Here is a 25,160-nt window from a genome sequence, read left to right as displayed (position 1 = left end):
GTTGCACTTCGCGTCGGCGTCGCTGCGACTGCGCGCGTGCCTTATGTGAAGGTGTTTTGTGTGTGTGTGTGTGTGTGTGTTTGGGGATTGATTTGGATGATAAGCCCAAAAACCCATTGAACAGTTATCGCCAATTCTGAAGTATTTACGGCCCAGTTTCTGGCTGAGCTAAATAAGCTAGTCGGCCATAATTTATGACATGTCTATACATGTGTCGGATCATCGTCATCATCTATCATCCTCATCATCATTGTCTCTGTATGTGTGTGTGTGTTTTCAGTATCTACATCTATCTATATCCCTATCTAAATTATCTCATCCGCTCTGTCTGAGACTCGCTCTCGACAGGCCCAATCATTTATTAAATGTTTTCGCCTCTCAACTTGCTTATCATCACCTCAAAAAGCAGCAAAAAAGTAAAAAATATCAAAAAATCTCAACGAAATTAATACACTCTAAAAACCTTAAATTGGTTTTAAGGGGTTATATCTCGAATTTTGTTATATTTTAAAAGTATGCTGTTAAATTTTTATAACAATATTGACAGTATTTTAGGTTTTATGGCTTTTTAACAAGCGCGTCAACAACAAATTATTTTTGCTTATTCCAGCCGCTACCTGAAATTTTCTATATTTGTGAAACAAATGACGTTTGGTTTTTTTTTCATTTTGGATGATCCAGTCCAAAGATATGATGGTCACCGTTTAAAATCTTCTTTTAGAGGATCTACGGAGCCTTTTAAAATTATGTATGTATGTCAAAAAATGTGCACGAAATTTTTAATTTTATAAATTAAAAGGAAAGTAAGAAAAACTTCTTAAAAAATTGGCTTTTTTGAGCTTTTTGACTAGATATAAACCCTTAAGAAGTGGTGTTTCTTTAAAAAAACCTTATTATTGTTATGTATATGCATGTAAGATGAACAGGAAGAGATCTAAGGTTTAAGCCCACTGGATTAATACCAGGATGCGTGTCTGACCCTTTAACAAGCATTCGTTTCTGTACATTCGATCTACATTTGATAATAAACCCAATTTCATTAAGATTGAGACGTACATGGTTATATTGAGTCACCTGGTCATACCGATCAAGAATATATATATGTACATTTTCGGGGTCTCATCTTTTCTGCATGGCAAACACATCTCATTAGTTTTCTAATACCCTTTTGTGCAAGAAGGGTATCTATCAATAGCAGATATTGTTTGAACTATTCGGCTTAATCTTGCAGATAAAAACATGAAACTAACTAAATTTTGTTTTTAAACCGAAACTTAGCATTGGACCCTGTTATGGTTATTGGTTACTGACTGTTACTAGGGGATTGTAAATTAAAAGTTTCTTATAAATTTAATTCGACCTCCTCAAAAAACAAAAACCAACGATCTGTTAAACAAGCCGATGCCAAGTCTTAGTACCAACCAAAAAAAACTAATCGGGCTGATTGGTTCATTTCTTGTTTCTATTTCTTTTTATTGACTTAATCGCCATTGTCGCATTTGTCGATAACTGCAAATAGTATTTATGATTACCCTATAATTATAACCATATAGTCCACAAGCAGGTACAACACATGTACATATATATATGTATATACATAAGTCGTGGTATATGTAGGTACATTGTTATTGCCATTTGGAGCGATAAATAACAGATTACAAACATATGTATTGCTATAGTTGCTGCTGTTGTTGTTGTTGTTGTTGTTGCTGTTTGGGTTATGCCATTTCTTCTTTCTCAGTGCTTTCGATTTTTATGATTTGTCATTTGCTAAGCTATACAACAACAACAACAAAATAAGTGAGTAACTTGACTTGACACTTTTATTGCAAATGCTTGATTATATGATTGAGATTGGGTAACATTTAATTAAAACTATTACACGTGATTGCATGTTAAAGATACATTTATAAATACATATACATACATATATGTTCATGTATAGGGTTCATAAGTCAATTGATTGGTGTGCAGACAATAAATTTTTCACAACAAATGCATGCATATAGAAATCCATCAAAATATATATCCTGAATATTCCCGCTTAAGTTTTTATAGACTCAATTAGATCGTTAAGCCGATCAGTTGATCAGGTGACAACAAATACAGTGATTAGATGAAACTGATGTAGATATGTATGTACATACTTATGTACCTAAATAAAATAGATTAGCCAGCAGGCTAAAACGCACTTTGCCTCATCAGGTTTAGGTAACAGGGCTATAAATAAAAAACGAAATTTGAAAATGGTTAGATATTGATATTAGGCCATGGCTCAGACATCATCAGGAATATATGTATGTAGTAAAGCATGAATTGTGCTCTTAAGTGCCCAATACTCGAGACTATTGAGAATGATGATGGTTTTTGGTCAATTTTGCTGCGTCAGTCATTGCAATCGCCCATCGCCCATCGGCAATGTGTGTTATGTGTTATCTTGATATAGACAACTCTACTGATAACAGAGTATGCACAGTTTGTTTATTCTCTGAATTGAAATTATGATTGGCTTCTAGTATACAAATATGTACATGCTCTAAGAGTAGTTTGTCAATAAATTGTTTGAATACAATGTATCTAAGTTTGAAGTCACAAAATTTATCAAATTCCAAACGCAATCCACGACCTATTCGTAATCCAGAATCAAGCTATTCCTCCGATATAGACAATCAACGCAAGTGTTGGCAGAGTGTCTAATTTTCACTATGCAATAATAATAATAATAATAATACCCATTTCGTGCAGTGTTTGGTATTCCCCTACTTAATGGTGTTGGTTATGATAACTATAATGATCAAGATAGGCGACGACGCCTTTACGGAGGTTTAGATAGAACAGATCAGTTTGCTCGAGATGATGATGATGCAAAATCTGAGATCCATGAAAGCACTTCTTCTCATCGACATAAAAGGGTAAGCGAATCAAGTACATATATGTATATTGTTTGTTAGATAATTGTTTTAATCGGCTCTTAACTGTGTATTTTTGTTGGTGAAAAACCAAGCAATAAGGTCTATAAATTTGTCATCGCATTATTTACAATATTATAAAACTTTTAAAATGAAATCAATAATGGGTAAATCTTTAGTTTATTTACTTTTCCAAGAAAAACTTAAAGAAAGTTTGTAGGTACATATGTATGTATGTATGTATGTATGTATGTATGTATGTATGTATGTATGTATGTGTGTATCCGAATTATCTACATATGTAAACAGATATTGAGATTGTGTAAATATTGATGTAATGGAAAAGTGCATTAGACATTAGATAAAAAGGGTCAAGTTGCCTTCGTTGCAACATTCTTTTGTGATAAGATGTCAACTATTGATAAGTAAAACAACTACATATTAATATTACAATAAACTTACTTATTTCAAGGCACATGTAATGCAATGACAGTCAAGTGCAAATCTATAAAATACAAAATCCCCACATGAATCACTTCCATACATATTGTATATAGTTACATCGGTACATCACACAAAGTATGTAAGTATGTATGAATGGCTAAGTCGTAGCTAAAAAAATATATCTGTGACTTGTTGATGAGTGGGTGCAGTCAGCATTGAACTTGAGAGTCAAAGCTCCAGCTTGAGGCCTGAAGAGGCAGAGGCAGAAGCAGCGGCAGAGGTCGAGGCAGAAGTTTGTGGTTTGCCTAAAACTAAGTCTAAGCTTCACTCTCTGGATATATGTATGTACATGTGTATGTATGGTGAGAGTAAGAGTCTGTGAGTGTGTGGGAGAGAGAGGGAGATCATCAAAAAAAACGAGAGTCAAAGCTTCATTTAGTTGAAGGCCCACCCTCTCTACCTTGCCCATCTTCTTCTCTTCTGTTCACTAATCTCATTTTCGTGCCTGCTGCATTCTGCTGTTTTACTTGTTGTTGTTGTTGTTGTTCTACAAACAACATTTAATTTAATTTCTTTCTCTCAATATTTGGTTTTCGTTTCTTGCGGTTCTTTCGGTTGCTTGCTTGTCAAAAGTTGCTTTAAAAGCGCAGCTTGCATTGTGGAGAAAAACATTTATCGTCCGGCAATTGTGTTGTTCATACCCCCCCCAAAGGGCCAGTCTCCCTGCCCACCGAAACAATTTTACCTGTTTTTTGTCTGTTTTTTAACTTTTATTTTGTTATTTTTTATTTCTGTAATTTCTGTGATTGTTGTGCGTGCATTTTCGACAATTTTTGGGCATTCCAAAGTGTGCATACATATATATTTTATTTTTTGTCAGTCGTTTTTATCACATATATGTATATGTAGTTACCGTTATGTGCATGGCATTACACTAATTGTTTTAGTACCAACATACACATACAAAAATGGCAAAAGATAACGGTAAAACGCAAAAGGAGCTAACTCACATTGAAATGGATGTGGAGAAACGGGAACAGGTAAGAAGTAAAAGTGGACGAAAGTGAAGAGAAACAAAAAAAGTGAAACATTTTTGCGCATTGACCTTGAATAAAATGTGGGACAAATTCTTTTATTGGTCTCTCTATCAAATTGATTGATTGCAACAAACAAAAACAAACAAACGCAAAAAAACAGGTTTTTGCCCATCAACAATTAACAATGTTAGATTTCTAATACCCTTTACTGACTTTCTCTTTAAAACCTTCTAAATTAAATTAAATTAAATCATCATGATATCATGCATATACGCTAAGTATTCAAACGTTTTTTGTTGTTTTTTTTTTTGCTTAAATTAATTACATCAATTATCTAATTAAGTTGACTAAATCGCTTAATTTGTTGTCAAACAATTGACAATAGTTTTGATAAAAGATAATGCATTCTTTTATCAATTCATGAAACAAAACGTTTCAAATATATGTATACATATATTCAATATCATCTTGTTCCAATAGAATATAATATTTATATATATAGTTAGTTACAGGTTTTCAAGTCTCTTGCCATAGTGGTTGGAATCGATTTGTGTGTGTGTGTGTGTGTGTGCGCAAAAGCCTTAACTAATAACTGACCCACTTTCCCATTGGTAAAGAGTCGGGCGGACGGTCATTGGTTAGTGTTATTCACCTTCAACTTAAAGTTTGTTTTTTGGGGGGGGGGAGGGGAAAATCTGAAACCTGTCCCTCGATCTTCATCTTCATCTTCCTCCGTCTACTTATAATTTCGATTTATCCATTGTCATACAAATAGGCAACAGGTTGTTTGATCTGGTGGGGGTAGGGTAGAAGGGTTGTCTAGACAAATGTTAGACAATCGATCTATGTTTACTTTGTTCACACTTTACCGTTCTCTAATGCAGCTTCTCTCTCTTTTTCTCTCACTCATTAAATCTATAGTGAATATTATTGTTTTTTTGTTTTGTTTGCAATGTTTTGTTCATATATAATTTGTTCATTTATTATGTATTTTACTACTAGGGCGGACTACAATATAAAAAGTAATTGTTTTTCTTAAAATATCTACTATAACTAATTTTTTGATGTCATACCGAATTGCTACGGAAAGCTTTCGTTGTAGAGATATTTCAATTGGCCCTATCTTTGTAGTCTCTCGTATTTTTGTATCTTAATCCGCCCCTGGTCAATGCCAAGACAAGCTACCAGTTGGGTATGAAAATGGCAAGCTCCAAAGCTTGTTCTTAGTTTGAATCCAAACGTTGTCTGGCACATGACCAGATCGGACAGCTCAGAAGAAGCTGTGACAGAGCGAGATAGATAGAGAGAGAGAAAAAGATTATATCAAATCTGTTTAGCAAATATTTTAGGATAGTTTGATCAACTATGACCAATGCAATTGGCATAGATAATTGTCAAGTTATGGCGGTAAGTAAAATTTTAACAATGCGGCTTATCAATAAGAAAAAAAAAAACCCGTTACAAGGGCCATTAAAATACGTGAACAAAAAAAAATTTTAAAAATAAAAAAAATATAGTACATATAGTAACTATATACAGATCTCTATATATTTTCATAATAAACACGGCTTTATTAATATTTTAAGCATTTTTAGCATTATTAATTTTTAACGCTTTAATAAGTATACTATTCTTCATTATATACCCGTAAGTGCATATATGTATGTATTTTAGTGAAAGTCAAAAATTCAGATGGTCATCTGAATGATATGGCATTCTGTTGTTTTTTTATGGCATTGATAATTTACCAGACAGAGACTGATTCTACACGTTCCGTGATAAGCAGAAACTAATGAGAAAAAACCAAAAGTAAAAACTGTCTGATCATTCCATTTACCTTTTTCCTTTACCCTTAGAAACCTATTCCATATCCCAAGTCGGTGGCATTCATTATCAGCAATGAGTTTTGCGAAAGGTTTAACTATTATGGCATGCGCAGTAAGTACATATATGGAATGATAACAAATAAAATGACTATTCAAAAAACCAAAAAAAAAACAAAAGATTCAAAACTCAATATTTCCCATTTATTTATGTATTATAGCAATTTTGGTCTTGTACCTCACCAATAAGCTCGGTTACAATGAGGAAGCTGCCACGGTGCTATTTCACACGTTTACAATGCTCGTTTATATATTCCCACTGGTTGGAGCTCTCATTGCAGACGGTTGGATGGGCAAATACAAAACGATATTGTATTTGTCGATAGTTTACAGTATTGGAGCCATGATTGTATCCTTTGGAGCAGTACCATTGGAGGGAATGCCCATCAAGTGAGATATATTTTTTAGGCATCTACTCGTCAGGATCGATTATAATAATGATTCTTTTCTTTCTTTTGCAGATTGGTAACTATTATAGGCCTTTTATTAATTGCCATGGGCACTGGAGGTATCAAACCCTGCGTTTCGGCCTTTGGTGGGGATCAATTCCTTTTACCCGATCAGAGTGCACAATTGGCCAAGTTTTTCTCACTGTTCTACTTTGCAATTAACGCCGGATCGATGATCTCCACGACGGTCACGCCCATATTACGAGAAGATGTCCATTGCTTTGGCGAACACGATTGCTTTTCGCTGGCCTTTGGAGTACCAGCCGTTTTGATGTTGGTCTCAGTGCTGATCTTTATTGCCGGCAAGAGCCGTTATCGTTGTAATCCACCGGCCGGAAACATGATTTTCGGTGTATCGCAGTGCATTACGGATGCCTATAAGGGATGGCGTAAGCAACGCAATGTTGAGCCTTTGCCCCATTTCCTGGATTATGCGGAACCAACGGTGGGACCCCAAATGGTCTACGAAACGAAATGTTTGGCCAAAATTCTGGTGTTGTATCTGCCATTTCCCATTTTTTGGGCTCTATTCGATCAGCAGGGATCGAGATGGACATTCCAAGCAACTCGCATGGATGGAGATGTCTGGGGCTATCACATCAAACCCGATCAGATGCAAGTGGTCAATCCGTTGCTTATTCTGGCATTCATTCCGCTGTTTGACTATGTCGTTTATCCTCTCCTGAAACTGATAGGCATTAAACGACCTCTACAGAAGCTTACAATTGGTCTCTTACTAGCGGCAATGGGTTTTTTCCTCTCTGCCGGACTTGAAATGAAAATGGAAGAACCTTCGCCACTGTCAGCCCCCACAGAGCCCAACATGACCCATTTGCGACTGTATAATGGAATGCCCTGCCGCTATGAATTCACCATGAATATTAATGGAACTTCTGAACAGCATTCAATCGAACCACTTGGCATGTGGTCAGATCTTGCCATACATTTACCCAAATCTAAGGAGTACACCTTCAAGGCTGTGTCATCGCAGGGAGGAGGAAAATGTTCTTCACCCATTGAGGGTAAATTACACTTGCATCCGGGCAAGTCCATTGGTTATTTTTTGATTGGAAATCACATTGAAGAATTTGCCGATGGCTTGGCAAATATTCATAGTCCAAATAGTGCGACATATCTCAGGATTCTCATTAATACACCCAAAGATGAGGGTCCAATTTTACTTAGGATTCCTGGTTCTAGTCTTTCGTCCCGATCACTCGATATGCGCAATTTCTCACAGTTACACAAAGTCAGTCAAGGTTATGGGGAAGTGGATATCAATGGAAAGAAGGTGGCCAACTTTGAGACCAAAATAGGAGGACTATACAGTCTGCTTTTGGAGGGCAATGCTCAAGCGGGCTATGTGAGTATCTTAAATAAATTGTGTTTTATTTCCTCTCATTTTTCTATTTTACGATTATATTTATCAAATTATCGTTTCATTTCGCCGAACACAGCAATTCAAGATGTTTGAAGTTGTCTCCCCCCGATCGATTTCGATACTATGGCAACTGCCACAAATTGTTGTCATGACTGCGGCGGAGATTATGTTCTCGGTAACGGGACTGGAGTTTTCGTTCACCCAGGCCCCGGCTAGCATGAAGTCGGTGCTGCAAGCCTGTTGGCTTCTATCGGTGGCCATTGGTAACATGATTGTTGTCGTTATAGCCGAAATTAAATTTGTCGATTCGCAATCGGCTGAATTTGCTTTATTTGCCACTCTAATGTTGGTTGATATGATGATATTCCTTTTCCTGGCTCGCAACTATCAGTACGCGAATCACTCTGAGAGCACTGAGAATGAAAGCAATGGACACACACATAAAGATGCGTCTAAAGAAGAGCCACAAATCCATGACCACACTGTGGTCACACCTCGCAAATCAGCTGGAGCTGAACCCGTATACGGAGCATATCGTAATCATGCCTATGATGACGATCATTCCGAGGCCTAACTGGCATTTAAAATATGTTTTATTTGTTTTGTGTATATATTTATGTGTCCAGAATGTTAATTCAACGGATCGAATATGTTTTTATCGAATTTATGTAATAAGATTTTATTTATACTTTTTGTACATTTTGTAACTATTTTTGTTAATATATGTATATTTATTTATTTTAAATCAGAAACTGTTCCCATTTTGAAATTCAACGTTAAGACAAATTGTCTCTGAATGGAGTTGCCCCAGCGCCAGAAAATTAAAATTGTTTGTGGCGCCCCACAACTTGGGGCTGTGCAGTCTGGCAACTCTGCAGGCAAACAAAGTTATCTCTCCTAACGGAAAAACAGTTACTGTGTGTGTTTATTGAACTGCCCTCGTATTTAAAAACGGCATTGCCAGCAGGAAAAAAAGCAATGTAGTTAGGTAGTTGAAGACAATTTCTGAGAAAAATTTTCAAGGGCATGGCAAGAAAAGGTCTTGAAAAATAGACTTCCAGGTAGACAGCTGCATGTCTGAGAAACTGTAAAATTAAGAACCCTTGGTAAAAAGAAAAAAAAAAACAAACCGGATTAGGGGATGCAAATCTGCATGCATCTACCTGGTAAAAGGTCCCATGGTCAGAGACGCCGAGTACTCGGGACTGAAACCAAGTCTTCCTCGTTGCAACTTCAGCGAGTCGGTTATCAGTCGAGTAATAGCATTTCAACCTAACGGGCACATCCCGTGTGTGAAGGCATTGATATAATTTTTCTTTAAGTTTAGCTATAGTGAAAATGTGAATTAGTTTTGAAAAAAAAAAAACAGTGGTAGACCTTAGCAATTTCCAAAAGTTCTAAACAAAAGATAATGTGGAAAAAAAATCAAAGTTCTGTCAGCTAATTGCACCTATTTTTCTGTGGTGTCATTTGTTGTTGAGATGACTCACAACTCTTGGCGCTGGAAAATTTCGGCATGTATCTGTTGCTCTATGAAGGGACTTTAACTTTGCATTTCGAGGTCGAAGCCTATGTGCGTGTACATATTCTTATGTATACACATATCTATAACGCTTTTTATGGAAAAATTTTGCCAGCTCTGCCAAAATGCATGCAAATGAAAGACTTTTGTTTGGTGCCACACAGGAAAATGAAAAATCCAACACGACACGACACTTGAGAGATGAAGCGTAAAAACATACTTCAAATCGTACAGTGCCAGTGTGTGGTGGCATCACACGAAAGCGAAAGAGATGAAATCGGGCGAGTAAGGCGCTCCTACTCGCACACGAATCGACGAAGAGCTGGGAAAATGTTTGCATTTGAAGCGGAAAGAAGCGAGACGGCTATAGACCAGAGGAATGCAAAGCGAAATAGAAGAGTGAGCGTCAAATTGAAAAATAAATACCAACAGTTGTCTCAGTGTGTATAACAGTTGAGTGGCCAAAAAGTCCCTCACCACAGGGTGCACAATACATGTCGTTTTTGTTCTGAATACAGAATTGAAGGTGAAAACAATTGTTGTGCGGATAAGTTTGAATACAAAATTATTATTTGGCATTTATCTTTTGGAAGTTGTTAAGGTCTGCCATCCTTTAGACTTTGAGGAGGGAGAGATTAGGCTGACAGAAACTAGACGGAAACTAGACAGATTTAAAGTTAGTTAGCTTTCAGCTAAAGATGTTTTCGATTATTGAGATCATTAACGGGGGTTTTCGAAATTTTGAAAAATTTGTAGTTTTTTAATTCAGTTTAGAACATAGTTCAGATACTAGACCTGTATTTTAAATATATGTTTCAAGGTAAGTTTTTGTTTCCACACAATTATATTAAACCTCAAGATGAATTACCAAAATTAATTCAATTATGGTTAAAAAAAAAAGTAAAACAAAATAAAACAAAATAAATAAGAAATTCTTGCCATCATCTTGGGGTGGTCTTTAAAAATTCTGTACATTTTAATTTTTAACCAATTTCTATCTATTCTATTTACTTTCAGATGAGAGAGTAGTCAACAAAACTTGAAACCAGTTTTATTTTTTCGAAGATTTTCATGTGTAAATTCGTTTAAAGCGAATGTCATTTCACTCATTACACTCATAATTTCACAATATTCATCTAAAAACACACACAAACAAATATTTCATATTCACACACACAAACAACAATAACACATCTACTAAAATATGTGAAATCAAATTTATTTCGAAAAATGTAGCAAAAAAAAAAAAAAAAATTTTGAAACGTTTTCCGAAATGTAGCGAAAAGAATTTTCGAATTGCGTAGAACCGAAACGTGTTTCGAAAGTTTTTTGTTAAAAAAAAACTTAGAAATACGGTAAAAAAAAAAGAAAAAAAAGAGCTACTAACAAAAAAAAAAAAAAAAAAAAGTACTAACAAAAAAAAAAAAAAATCTTGCAATGAAACGTTTTACGCAATGCGAAAAAAAAGAAAATACAAAAAAAAAAAAAAGAAAATGCAAGAAAATGTGTGGAAGCGTTATACGCGGTTTCCCCATATTTTCAAAAGAATCAATGTATTGTTATACGCCTGGGCTGATTTACAAAAACGCAAAGATTCGTATATAAATGCTGTCTACGAAGCGTGCGAGTAATGCTTCTGGCTGGCTAACTATTATGTATTAATGGAAATCGGCCGAGGAATATAATGAATTAAGATTGGTTTTACCGGTTTTATTGGTTGTGCCTACCGATTACATTTTGCGAATGTGTTTAGTATGCAACTTTAGCCAATCAACAAATCGGGAATTAAAAAAAATATATTTAAATTCTAATCAAAAATGTGTTTTATTTTTAATGGAGATACTAAGGTGTAAGCTATTTATCGATTGGAAAGAATCAGTTTCAAAATATTTCATATTTCTTAAATGTTTAAATCGAAACTTGGCCAAAATGCAGTATTTGTTATCCTCTCTTCACGGATGTTCGGGTTTTAATGCAATTATAATTTGTCTAATATTTGTTTAGATTCGCAAAGCTAAGGGTTCTTAAAAATATTTAGGGGATTTTCCAAGTAGAATTTTCGGGCAATCTACCTACTTTCTCAGGGCTCAGTATTTTGATACATTTTTTAATAGACTTAAAAATGTTATATCTTAATTACATTCGAATTAAGTACATTTTATCATCAATAATTGAAATTAAAGAAGAAAGGTTTTCAATTGATTTGCATCACGGTTTTTTGCGAAAATTGGCCAAAATATTAATTTTCGAAGTTTTAATGCAAAAAATGGCGGAATTATAAATTCGCAATGTTAAGGATTTTTGAGAATTCTTTAAGATGATTTGTTACCTGTACATCTTAGATGTCCTGCATGATAAGCGATGGATGCCCTTCTGCGTCCACATCGACTGACATCAGCAGGTCCTGGGATGTCCTTCAATTAGCTGAGTAGAAGGTGCTCTTCGAGAAAAGTAATGTCCTGCATCCTTAGATGACAACCAATGCCTGCGGCAGGATCTAATAGCCAAGGAACGAAAAATTTTCTTGAGGCTATATCTCCGCAGGACATTGTCGGATTTCGACAGGACATCATTTTTTGGATCCATTTGGATCGAGTTTATGATCTGGACTCGAGAAGTTTTTACTTCCCTCCAAAAAGATTGCTCGAATTTTTTTTAAGGGGGATAGTCACAAAAATAGCAAAAAACTTGGCCATTTCAAGGACAACTAGGATGTCGTTTTGTCGAATTATAGCCCATGATGAAAAGTCCTTCCAGAAACTGAGATAAAATTACTTTTTTCTTTGAGAAAAAAAAACAATTATCTCGCGAGTCCTTTGAAGAATCAGGACGAAAGACATCTTGATAGTCCTGCGAGAGAGCTTGGTTATCAAGCCTTTTATGGGTTTTGACCAGTTTTTTGGCCACTTTGTAAAATTACAAGTCCATAAATTTATTAACCAGAAAATCCAAGAAAATCTCATCAAATTCACGTTAATTTTTGTTTTTTATATTTAGGTGTATAATTTATTTGAAACATTTTTTTGTTTTTATTTGTAAATGTGTTTGTTTTGTGTTTTCGTTTTGTATAAAAAAAACTTCATTGTATAAAAATATATAATGTATAGGTATATAGTAAAAATACAAGACATCATTTAAATGCAATAATAATTATGTTAAGTACAAAATGCAAAAAAAAAGGTCGTTGTATTTAATATTTAGATTTATGCAAGAGTCGTTCGACAACATCTAGCCATAAATGGGAAGCTCAGCGACTGAGTTTCAAACTTCTGATCAATAAGATATCTTAAAATTCTTATAAAAATATATATATAAAAAAAAATACTTTATCATAAAATGTAGAAAAAAAAAATGAATGTATGTATATATTTCAATGTGAAGCGACTTATTCAGTAAAGAGTTTATCTTTTATGAGATTATTTCCAACTGAATTAATATTAAATAAAAGTAATTCAATTCATACACATTGCATGTGTACACACATATGGAGATTGTCGATAGGCAGAGTGGGAACAGTTTTGGAACTTCTCATGTGAAACCATAGAAGGCACTGAATGCCCACAGGCCGTGGCCAATTCCCTTGGCTTATATTATCTAGATTCTAGACTCTAAGATTAAAGATTAAGATTCTAAACGATTTTAATGCAATCCTTAATAATTCATTCTAGGCAATGTGGCAGCATATAAGACTTGCGTTTGAGATTAACTGTTGCTTGGTTGACCACAAAAATGATCATTCCATTTATCGTCGTCGTCGTCATTGACATTGTCGTCGGTCTTTATCATCTCCTTTGATTGAGCATTTGCAAATAATATTCACAGTTATTGCAATAGACAGCCGGAGCTATCACATGCCGTTTGCGACATAGATTACATTCCACAGCCTTGGCCGAGGCTTTGACAATGGCATTGTTATATACGCGGGTAGGTATGGCAGCGATGGCAGTATTGGACAGAGGAGGCGGCGGAATATTTGGATTACTTTCGGGTAGACCATTCTGTATGGTGAGCTTTGTTTGCAATGGCAGAGGTGGGGGCGGCGGTGGTGGTGCTAACTGATGGCCATCATTTGTAGCCTCACCCTTGGTACCTGGCTCAAAGCTGACCTTCTTTTGCATAGGTTTTGCTGCAACATTGCATTGCAATTGTTGTAAATGATGTTGCTGTTGGTTGTGAGCTGCTGCTGCTGCTGCTGTTACTGGTGTTGGATAAAAACCATGTGGGATGGGCACTCGTTGATAGGGTGAAGGCAATGTTGGTGTTGCTGCTGCTGCTCCTCCTGTCATCTCTTGATTAGTAGTTGAACCATTGCTAAAATAGGCGAGATTAAGCTGTTGCTGTGCCTGTTGCTGCAACTGTTGTTGTTGTTGTTGTTGTTGCTGGTGTTTCTGCAGCTGTACCGAATAGCTTTGGGGCATCATATGGTTATGATTTAAAAGCCGAGGCATACTAAGATATGGACTATCCATCTGCTGTTGTTGTTGTTGTTGCTGCTGCTGCTGTTGTAGGTGTTGTTGCTGCTGCTGTTGTAGCTGCATGTGTTGCTGTTGGGCCAAACCGTTCATGCTGGTGCGTTGCTGCTGCTGCTGTTGCTGTTGCTGCTGTTGCTGATGGCGATACAATTCCTGTTGCTGTTGAACAAGCTGCTGATGTTGCATTCTTTGGACATAACGTTGCATATCAGTGGCCATTGGTCTGCCCATTATGGGTGATGGTTGCTGTTGATGTTGCTGCTGCTGCTGCAATGCTTGCAAGACATTGGCTTGCTGTTGCTGCTGCTGTTGTTGTGGTCGCGGTTGTGGTTCTGCTTGCAACCGCTGGATATTTGGCTCCTGTACCATTTGTGTGGCAGCCTTTTCATTTGGATTTTGTGCTGTCCTTAGAACACGTTCCAATATCGGATTCGGTATGAAATCATCGTCTTCATCATTGTCAGCGGTGGCTACCAATATAACTTGATCACAGAATGAGACACTCTTCTTCTTGACCCTTTTGGGTGGACATTGATTTGGATTCTGATTGAATGATTGCTTCACAAAGGAGTTAAGCAATTCCACTTCGCGTATTTCCTCAGCTATTTGTGATTCAGACATTTCATATTTGGGTTTGGGCAACAGTTGTTGTTGTTGTTGCTGTTGCTGCTGATGACGTGCCACTGTTGGCGGCGGTGGGCAATCCACTTCATCTTCATCCAATTGCTTATTACTGGTGGGCAATCCATTCATCTGTGTACGCACTTGAGGCGGCATAAGGAGCATTTCCTGCGAGTTATACGAACGTATAATGGCAGTCTGCTCGAAACGATTTGCCAAGTCTCGAACACTCTTCGCCGTGACATTAGCCTCCAAGTTTCTTTGCTTAGCTGTTATGAGATCGGGTTGCTGCTGCTGCTGGTCCTGCTGTTGCTCTTGCTCCTTGCGCATTTTGAGCAAATGTTGGCGCTGTTGCAGTTGGGCTAGAATGCTAGTGGTTCCCATGCCATCGCCAATGGAATCGAAGTGCTGGCGTTGCTGATGTTTGGCGGCAGCCTCCAGAGCCTGCAGCTGATTCAATTGATGATTGAGGGGTTCCAAATCGATTTCCGGTGGTGGGGGCGGTGGGAAATCCTCACTGGCCTGCCGGGAATGGCACACAGAATGCGGTGGACTTGGATAGGGTGGCAAGTCCAGGTGGGGCGCCTCAATTAGGCCCAAATCCTTTAAGGGGCTCTGCTCCGAGTGAACCTGGGCACAAGTGGTGATAATGGTCTGATAGGAGTCCTCACTAATTGAAGTATTTGAGCTCATATTGGAAATATTCGAAAGGTTAGCCTCATGATGGTATTGCTGTTGTTGTTGCTGCTGCTGCTGCTGTTGGGTGAGCGTGGAACTGGTACGCATGGGTGGTGGAGGTGCAACTTTCGGGACCATAGTCAATTGCCGTCCACTGCCATGAAAACTCTTGCGCATCAATTTACTGCGCTCTAAATTCGGATTCGGATTGTGACCATTAATCGCTTCCTTGCCTCCTGCTCCTACTCCTCCAGTTACACCATTTGGATAATCGAAATGGCCCTCGGAGATGTAGCCACTCATGGCTGTTATTTCGGGATGCTGTCCCAAGCCCAGAGAGCTGTCATCCTTGGATCTGTGGTTAACACCAGCGCCGCCAGCAGCTGGCAGGGTCATCTTCAGTTGATTCATGGGCGCTGCATCGTCTCCGGCTTCGGTTAGATCAGGCATGGAACGATTCTTGCGTCGTATCAGACCACCCATTAGAAGTTTGCGGCGTATTTTATGCTGTTTCTTGCCGCTCTTATCCTTTTCCTTCTTCTCATCCTTGTCTTCCTTGTGCTTCTTCAATGTGTCCTTGGCATTGACGAGCAGAGTTTCGGTTAAGGAAAATTCCCGGGTAAGCTTATGGCGATCTTCACTGCGACTCCGCTTGTCCTTCTCCTTGTCTTTGTCCTTATCGCGACGACCAAATATCGAACGACTCTCCCGCTCGGGCTTGGATTGCTGCTGCTGCTGCTGCTGTTCGTATGCAATGGCCAAGTCATCTGTGCCTCCTGCAGCTGCTGAGGCAGCGGCCAATGTCTTCAAAGGACTCTTGCGCTTGGGCAGAGTGGCATAAATCTCAATGCTCTTGGCTGAAGACGCCGGCAATGGTTGCTGCTGTTGTTGCTCATGCATTTGCAATGGATGTTGCTCCTTGCTCAGCGGATCCAGGGTGCGATCCTTGCTATTCTGTCTCACATGCTTCACACTGCTGGTGCTGCCCTCTCGCATATGCTTCAGCTCTGGCATGGCCTCCGATTCGGGGCCCTTCTCGACAAGGATGCGACGATGCAGACTTCTGGCCCTCATCACGCACGTGTTGTGTTTCATGCGAGCAAAGGTCATCGTATGCGGATTGCTATACGGAGCATCCATTGCTGCTCGTGCCCTGCCAGCGGCTGCATTACACAAGACCAAAGCCGTTTCCAGGTCATGTGATTCCTCGACAAGTCGCGACTTCTCCAGCAATTGATCGGCCTCGTGGCAAAGTTTCTCGCAATCCCCTGCCAAATGGAGACCACTCGAAACCACTTGAGGTGCCATTCCGGAACCTGCCGCTTCTGGTATCTTAGCCAGTTGGGGATTCAATGGATGCTTGGGTGGATATGAGTCCGTTGAGCTGAGGGAGAATGAATCATAGCCAGCGTCATAGGGCATGCCATGCCTCGTAGGACTCTGGGGCACTGCTGAGATGCTTCCACCACCAATGACACCTGCTCCTCCGCCTCCTCCTCCTCCTCCGCGTTTGGCCACCATATATAGGTATGGATTATCCAATGTCGTTGAACTAGCCGAACTTGCGCTATTCCGATCTCCAGACCAATTGCCCGAATCCCGACGTCGTGGCTGATTCAAGTGCTCGGGCATGGTTAGACCATCACTTGGTGGAGAATTTCCATTGGATGCTCCACTGGATTCGGAACTATGGCTACGCTGCAACTGCAAATGCTGATGATGCAGCTGACGACGAGCCGTATCGATGAGCGGCTTACGATCTAACAGAGAACCGCCGCCATTAACACCGCCCGCCGTTCCGTTTATTTTATCCTGAATGACACTCAGATTCTGGTATTGTGCATTAAGGACATGTTCCACCGTTTTACGGCTAATATAGCCATCAGTCTCATCATTGCCAGGATTTGTTTGTATTGTCTTCTGAATGATACTGAGATTCTGGTAATCATTCGCCGGTGAACTGCGCAACGGAGTCGGTGTAATTGCCCGGCGAGTATGCCCCAAACTTGGCTTCTCCGGACTGGGAGTAATGGCGCGACGCACCACAGCAGCGGCCGCCGATAGAGAGGAGACAATGGGCGCTTCCATGGCGGCGGAGCTGGGCGGTTGTGGCACCGCATAAATAAGCAGCAATGGCTGATAACGGCCACGACTGCATTTATCCACAACTCCCTCCCAGCTGGGTCCCACCTCCTTGACATTGGCATCATCGAAATAGACCCAAACCTTCAGTTTGGTATGGAAAAAGAAGGTCGTATAATGCTTGCCATAATATGACACAATGCCAACCAGTTCGTGTTGATATTGTTGGGCCCAGCGTTGTTCGCTGACCTGATGGAAGACATCAGAAAGTCGAAGATTGGTGCCAACTGCTTTCAGCACTGCATGCACTTGATCTGCAGCTGGTCTTTCCGAATCCCATACAATGCCAATTGATACGACATCTGGTCGATTTAGCAGAGCTCGACAAATTCCAATTTTCGCTCCACATGAATTCTGAAAAAAAAGGTAAATTTTTTTTTTAATAAACTTTAGAAAACTTTTGAATTGCATTAATTATACACTTACCGGACAATCGCGTATATCGCCCATATTTCCAGCGGCACGTAATAATTGGCCAAAACTCAGCTGTTGATGGCTCTGCATGGCCAGATTCTTTTGTGATGTTAGGGCCGATGCGGATACATAGTGGACCATCTGGAGGTAAGGAAAGTCAAAGAGACGGAAGTTTGAATTACACGTGTTTGCGTCTAGGATGCCCTTTTTTGGGGCGGGTCTATAATCTTCTACTTCTAAACTAATGTGTGGGTGGTGCGTGCTGGTGGTTGTCTATCAGAAACTGGTCAAGCTACTTGCTCAAAGGCAGAGTGACAGGGAGAGAGAGAGGGGTAAAACTAGTTTGCTTAACTGTTAATGGTCAGAACGAACAGAATTGTAGACAGGCTTTTGCATAATCTGCATGCATCTACGTTGCAGGTGTTTAAAGAAAAGAAAAAAAAAGTTGTTGCCATGTTGTTATTAGCCCCCACTCCACTCCACACACTGGCAAAGAACGTCAGCACTTAATTTCATTGATGGAACTGGCAAGATCAACATTCTAACTAGACATCTGTATAAATTTACACACAACATGCTTAAATATGAATCCATTCAAATGGAATTGCATTGAATGAACGTCAACTATGTAAATAAATTACATATTTACTTGTTGGAATAAATTAATTAATGCTTTAAAAACTACTAACGACACCTCGAAATGTTTAAATAATTGGAATATGTAAAAGTACAATTCCTTACATTCCAACTCATTTGTTTCTTACTTCATTTCCATTCAATTCATTTGCAAGACAAACGCAATCGTTTGAGTAGTTCAGACTCACCTGTGTGAAGGGTAACTGCTCCGAGTTGGCTCCACATTTGCACACACTCTGCTCGATAACCCGCATGGCAAATCGTCGATGAGCTATACAATTGGCCGTTTCACATGCATCGCCCGTATCATCTGGCGAAATGTGAGAGTGCACACGATGCAATAGGAGCTCAAAACATTCGGCAGCATCGCCCAAACAACCCAATGGAAAACGTCGTCCAGCCAGCGGGCCACTGGCCAGAGCACGACGCAAAGGCTCGGGACATAGAGCTGGCTCCGAGCTGGTTTGCAACTGTTGGAAAAGTTCCTGCAACCAATCAATGAAAGATGCAAATATTAAAGAAACATCGAAACAATAAAGAATATGTCCAACTCTAGAATAGGCTAATCTAAGGCATTGCAAAAAATATTTAAAAAGTATTCATTAAAATTGTAATCTTACAATGACCGCATTAATGCAACGATCCCGCTCAGTTGTTCCAGCAATCCCAATATTCTGATGATGCTGATTGTTGTAGTCCAGGCAGGCCAATTCCACACTGCTGGACACTTTGGCCAATGCCGTTGTGAAGGGGGAGCCGATCGATGACTTCACCTGGGGATGATGATGATGATGATGTTTCGTTTGACGCGTCAGGGTCGATGATTTGTGTCCCTCGTGACTGTCTAGGATTACTTTGCGAGGGCTACTACGTGGTAAAGTGCCGCCATTATTGCTTATCAATTGCTGCAATTGTTGATGTTGAAATGGAACCGGAGTCGCCGTCGCCGTCGCTGTCGCTGTCGCTGTCGCTGTCGCCGTCGTCGTCGTTGTCGTCAATGGATTTGCAGGAGAAGTCATTGTCGCCGGCGGCGTTGAGTTAGAAGAAGCCACCACATTAGTGGGCTCTTTACGTTTATAACGAAACTTTATCATTGCTAAGCAGTTGAGGGGACTCCAAATTCGTTTCGTACTTCTCCAACTAGTTATAGTAGTAGTGTCTCCTGCAAAAGGCATATAAGGTAAGTAAAAGGGAACTGGGGGAAGCTTTGCCTTTGCACAGGTCAACAACTTGACTCGAAAACCCGAATTTAATTACTCAGCACATTTTGGTGCCCAGAACGGAAGTGGAAAAAGCAAGGCAAACAGAAATGATGACAGACTAGTCCATGGAAGAGACAGAGCGAAAAAGAGGAAGTTACACCAAAAAAAAAAAAAAAGACTAAACACTAAACCGCAAAGCTTGAACTCGGACTTCATCATGGGCACGGGCACGCGTTCCGATAACAGCTGCTACAGGTTTTTCTTTAGGGTGTGCTTTTAAGTGTCGCAATATACATACATACATACACATAATGAAAATACCTAAACACATACATATGTATGTATATATTCGCATGAATATTCGAAGCATCGAAAGTGACCAGCACAGAACATACAGAGAGACAGAGACGAAGACTTTCGCTTTTGTATCTTTCAACGACCTCTTTTTTTTTTTTTTTTGATGATGAATATTGAACTGAAAGTTTCGCCCCAAAAAAACCGGTCCAAAATCCAAATACAAAACGTGGTGCAGTTTTTTTTTTTTTCATTTTCTTTTTGAAATATATATTTTATTCAGCATTTATTTATGCTGACCTAGCAATGTTTCGATCTGTTGAAACTGAAGCTCTAATGACAAACACCACACACACACACACACATAAAGCAGTATATAGAAATTATATAGAACTCAAGACGTTACCCATATGACGACGACATAAGCAACATATGGCTGATATATATTTTTTAAAGGCCTTAATTACTAGCAATTTACTTCGAGTTAACAATGCTTACAGACATATGTACGGGTATCCATCTATATAAATATATATATATTTTGGGTATACATTCGGCACAATTAACACTTGTCATCTGGTCTGGGACAACAACAAGTTAATAACCAATTGTAGTTGCCCTTTCTACCATTTTGTTAAACTTAAAACATTCACTCATACATTACAAATTGGGAGAAAATATAGCTGGATATGACATTTGAAAGAATCAAATAGAAAAGGAAGAAAAGATAGGAAGTGTACATACATATAATAAAACAAATATATTAGTAGTGAATCATAAAACGAGGAGATCTTTCTTTTCAATTACATTTATGTTTTTTTTTATGACTTGACCACACACACACACACACGCAGACATGCAGGCAGGCAGTTAATATTGGCCTAAACTGCATTGCTTGAAGCCCTCCCTCAGGGCGGAAGCGGCTCAAAGATTAGTAAAAAAATATTGTCACATAACTTGGAAAAACATTTTTACATTGGTTTAACGAAGGTCCTAAATCTAAAAATTGAAGCTTGCTTTACTTATTTAAGGCCAAAGATGGGCAAATGTTTATGATTTTTTCAAAAAGAACTAATCGAAAATTGATCTAAAAGCATGCTAAGTAAGTGGACACCCTAAGACAAAGAAATAAAAATAACTAAAATGTGACCAATCAAATGGAAAGTTGCAAAACCCAACCCAAGCCATAGAGCACAGGTAAACCCGGTACTTGTGGTCCTTGAAAATGTGATTTGTTTTTACTAATTTGCACACCTCCAACAACCATAGAGAGAGAGAGAGAGAGAGACACACACTCATAGATCTTTTGAGATACAAAATGCAAAAACAAGTTTGGAGAATTACCTGCAGCAGCCTGAGATTATTGTTGTTGCTGTTGCTTGATCAATGATTTATGGCTTTAATTGTTTTCATAGATTTACTTTATGCGGGGGTGTAGAAAGAGGTATGGTGGGGGGGTGTAGGGGAGAGCAAACATTTAAACATTTTAAACACCAATGGTTAGAATTGCCTTCCGCAACTTACAAGCAACTGTCTTTAGACCCATGCAGAATGAGAAAAAGATTCAATGGAGCCTTTATTCTGTACAGGTGAACGGGGCCCTAGATTTGACATAAGCACGTGATTGGAATCTATTTTGGAAATTATATATTTATTTATGCCAAACATGACTTCGACTTTGAACAGGTTTTTCTTATTCTTTTTTCAAAAATTTATCATTATGTTGACTCTAAAGAGTTTTAGATTTGCAGCGAGTACACTAAAAATGGGACTAGCAAAAGTAATTAAAATATTTAAGCTAATAAATAGAACGTTTTGCGAGCTCCATTTAATATATATTATGTAAAATTTATAGTGTTGCCATTCTATTAAATACAGGGTAACAAAAAGTTGCATAACAAAATCTCTTCGGTTTGGACCTTCATTATTAATATGCAACAGAAGGCGCCAACTATTCTTGGATTTCTTGGAGGGAAACAACATTTCTTACATACATTGTATCGATAATGACATGGATTGTCTTGGGTTTGGGCATAAGTCCGCAACAGTGTGACATATGACCATATAAACACAAAAAAAACTCTTCAGGTTGATGCCTTGCATTTGTAAGTTATGCAAATATTTCAAAAAAATCTTGCAGAGTAGGAGGAGCAGGACAAGAAGGGGGAGACAACAGTCCAACCTAACCCAACCCTGAACTTAAATTGTACACCATGAAAGAAGATCGCGTGATCATTCCACCACACAAATCGTCAATCGTTGCTCTCAGTTTTCCCTTGGGAAAGAGCAGCAGAAGAGGAAACTTGAGAAGAATAGAATACATCAGCATAAAGGGGGAACTCTCTGCGTGTGCTCCAAAGATTAAAATGAAGCTTCTATGAGGTAGGAGGTATTAAAACAATTATTCAAATGCTAATTTTTTAAGAGTCTTTCAACCAACAAACAGATGGAACCTGCTTCAAAGCCAACAGCAACGACATTTCCAGCATTTTGAAAAAGTCAAAGTGGCAAACTAGCCAAACGTTCGATCATTTTTAAAGACTGTGACAAAATCTTTTGAAAAGAACTTCCAAAACACCACACAAAGGCAAGTTAATTTTAAAGATGACATTGAGAGACAGTTTCAAGAGGAGGGGGTTGGGGGATTGATAGATCATGATAAATTGTCATCAATTGATCTATGAGATTAATCATTTTGGTTTACTCGCTTTTCCAATCTTCCGTTTTAATGGGTGGCAAAAAGAAAAAAAACTTACCCGCACATTGTCTTTTGGCTTTTGGCCAAGATGGTTAAACTATGCATAAAACCAGATTTATAATCCCAGTGTTCGATTATTCGAATATATGTTGTGTGTAGTAAATAATTCCCAAAATGATTTTCAGTTTAGCGTTTTGCTATTCAATCAACATTTGTGTCTGCACTTTGGCAGTAGTCAAACAACTTTTGTTTAATCTTTTTCACAGAATAACAAAAAAAATAAAATGTGAAGAAAAAGAGAACCAAAAACTTTTTGCGCGCGTTCGATATTTGAGGTTTTTTTTTGTAGTTTTTAGAAAAAAAGCACTTTATTATAATGCGGGTTCCCGATCAACGGATCACGGTACGTCTAAACTCGAGTCAAATAACCCAGCAACTGAAACTCGTTTCGTTATGACCAGGCCGAGACGCCGTGAGAGGGAGAGAAAGAGAGACAGAGAGCGCGCGCAAAACTGAAACGTAGTCGAAATCGGAGACCGGTTTGAGAAGAGAAGAAGTCCAAGACAATGGAAACTTCTGTTAAACATCAACATAATGTAGAAAAAAAAGAGAGATAGAGAGAAAAGAAGAGAACGAGCAAGCGCGACAGATTGCGCTCACCTGAGCCAACATTCAAAAAAACAAGAAACACGGGAAACGTGAAACGAGAAACGGGGGAGTTTGGCTTGTTGTAGGCCCCGAAAAACAGGTAAATGAGTGAACCGTACCAAGAGCACCAGCAGCAGCAGCAGGTAAACAAACAAGTTGCTTACCTCTCTCTCTCTCTCTCTCTCACACTCACTCTCTGTCTAATGCATACACGAATCACCCTGTATTTTGTATACTTAGAAGACCCACTAAGAGATTTACTGTACATTGCACGCGGAGCGAAACAAAGGGCAAAACAAAAAAAACCAAATCTAGCTAAAACAACGTTTAATTGTCACTCCAAAAAGCATTTCAAAAGAAACGTGCTTAAATGTGCTTTGCAGGTAAAAGAAACAATATTAAATAATGGCTAATCAATTGCCACTACGCGACTAAAAAATTCACTTTTGGGATGTTCTTTTTATTTTTTTTTTTAGTTATTGGTAGCTAAAGAAGTGAACCACAGAGAGGAATCAAAGTGGGAATGGTCATGGTAAGCTTTCCTCGAGGAGGGGGTAAAGTCGGGGACTTTAGTTTTGGGTCACGTATGAGTCATCGGTTTAAGTGAATGACTCCTACCATTAATATGTCAATTGATTGATGGTCCCCAAGCATGAAAAGGAAAAGAGGGGAAAACCCTTAACCCTTAAGCTTGATCTTAATTCATCTAAACAAAAGTTCTTTAATAAAACGATTACGAACAGTTTGTTCATATAATTATTTTGCTTATTCTATCAACCATGAAGTTTTGAGATTTATCAGATTCAGTTTCAGATTACCAGATTTTTTTTGCCAACTTTCAAAATTGGTTTTGACTTCTGGAGGAACAAAAAAGCTTCTATTTCATATAGAATATTCAAAATGCAGAACACTGAAGACATTTCAAGAGGGGAAATACGAAAACCTAAGCAAAATGACAGAAAAAAAAACAATTTGCTGACTATTCGAAAAACCAGCAACAAGATAATACTATTGGCCTCATCTCATGATAAGTAAGTATGATAATTTTAAAGCAGTCTTCGAATATATGATAAACCAAAAAAAAAAAGCAACCAAAAGACAAAACCTTCAATTTGCACGTCGAAGATGTAAATTTTATTTACAAAAGTTTCATTTAAATATTAACAAAAAAATTTAATAAGTAAAAAAAAAATCAGACGCTTAAACATGATTTATTTTAATTGTTTTAAGGCTCAGCATATTTTGAAATAAACATAAACAAAATTAAAAGACAGAGAGAGAAGAAGATGAAAGAGAGAGAAGGAGATTGCACAAACTGATTTAGCTGGAAAAGTGAATCACAGAAATGGAAGTAAAGAAAAGTAAGATGAAGTTGAAGATGATGACGATGACGATGACGACAGAGCTTTTATGGTCTGATCTGGTCTGGCATGTGCCTGGCAACAGCTTGGCGGCTGACTTCTCCTTGATTTTTACCTGCCTTTTACCTGAGCTCATTAACACTCGAATCTCAATTCAATCGAAGTCATTATCATCATGATCATTATGCTCGTGCCAGTGACTTATCTACAAATGTACAGACATTCCAGTTCTATTTATTGTTAGCTGGAGAAGATTAGGGCACCCCCCTCCCCACCAAAAAAAAGTGAAACATCTTGTGTGTGTGTGTGTGTGTGTGTGTGTGTGTGTATTTGGTAACCAAATAATGAGACTTTTGATAAGAAGTTTTT

At 38.3% G+C, this 25,160-nt stretch overlaps 2 protein-coding genes across 6 annotated transcripts in view; one reads left to right on the top strand and one right to left on the bottom strand.

Moving 5' to 3' along the window:
• The first annotated feature begins 2,533 nt into the window (after nt 1–2,533).
• On the top strand, nt 2,534–10,011 carry LOC6648721 (peptide transporter family 1). Of its 3 annotated transcripts, XM_047011342.1 has the most exons (6): nt 2,534–2,674; nt 2,746–2,912; nt 6,247–6,328; nt 6,435–6,663; nt 6,735–8,085; nt 8,180–10,011. In XM_047011342.1, the coding sequence occupies exons 1-6, from the start codon at nt 2,572–2,574 to the stop codon at nt 8,675–8,677; spliced, it is 2,430 nt and encodes an 809-aa protein (XP_046867298.1). In that variant the 5' UTR covers nt 2,534–2,571; the 3' UTR covers nt 8,678–10,011. The 3 variants fall into 3 exon arrangements, with proteins under 3 accessions (XP_046867298.1, XP_002071872.1, XP_015032638.1); XM_002071836.4 differs by lacking the exons at nt 2,534–2,674; nt 2,746–2,912 and adding an exon at nt 4,019–4,393; XM_015177152.3 differs by lacking the exons at nt 2,534–2,674; nt 2,746–2,912 and adding an exon at nt 5,670–5,797.
• Nucleotides 10,012–12,602: 2,591 nt separating this feature from the next.
• Nucleotides 12,603–25,160, bottom strand: part of LOC6648720 — a 37,564-nt gene continuing 25,006 nt past the window's right edge. For 2 of the 3 annotated variants that reach the window (XM_023179262.2, XM_023179263.2), the window contains 3 exons: nt 18,777–19,073; nt 17,965–18,093; nt 12,603–17,892 (listed from right to left, as the gene is read on the bottom strand). In XM_023179262.2, the coding sequence (XP_023035030.2) occupies nt 13,408–17,892; nt 17,965–18,093; nt 18,777–19,073 (4,911 nt within the window). In that variant the 3' untranslated portion in view covers nt 12,603–13,407. Of the gene's footprint in view, nt 17,893–17,964; nt 18,094–18,776; nt 19,074–19,208; nt 19,751–22,840; nt 23,075–25,160 lie in introns of those variants that run through there. The other variant, XM_023179261.2, reaches the window with a different exon arrangement.

The sequence above is a fragment of the Drosophila willistoni genome (genome assembly GCF_018902025.1).
Source record: "Drosophila willistoni isolate 14030-0811.24 chromosome XL unlocalized genomic scaffold, UCI_dwil_1.1 Seg141, whole genome shotgun sequence".
NCBI classification, from domain to species: domain Eukaryota; kingdom Metazoa; phylum Arthropoda; class Insecta; order Diptera; family Drosophilidae; genus Drosophila; species Drosophila willistoni.
Note: the sequence above shows the minus strand (reverse complement) of the source record. Positions and strands in the feature narration are given on the sequence as shown.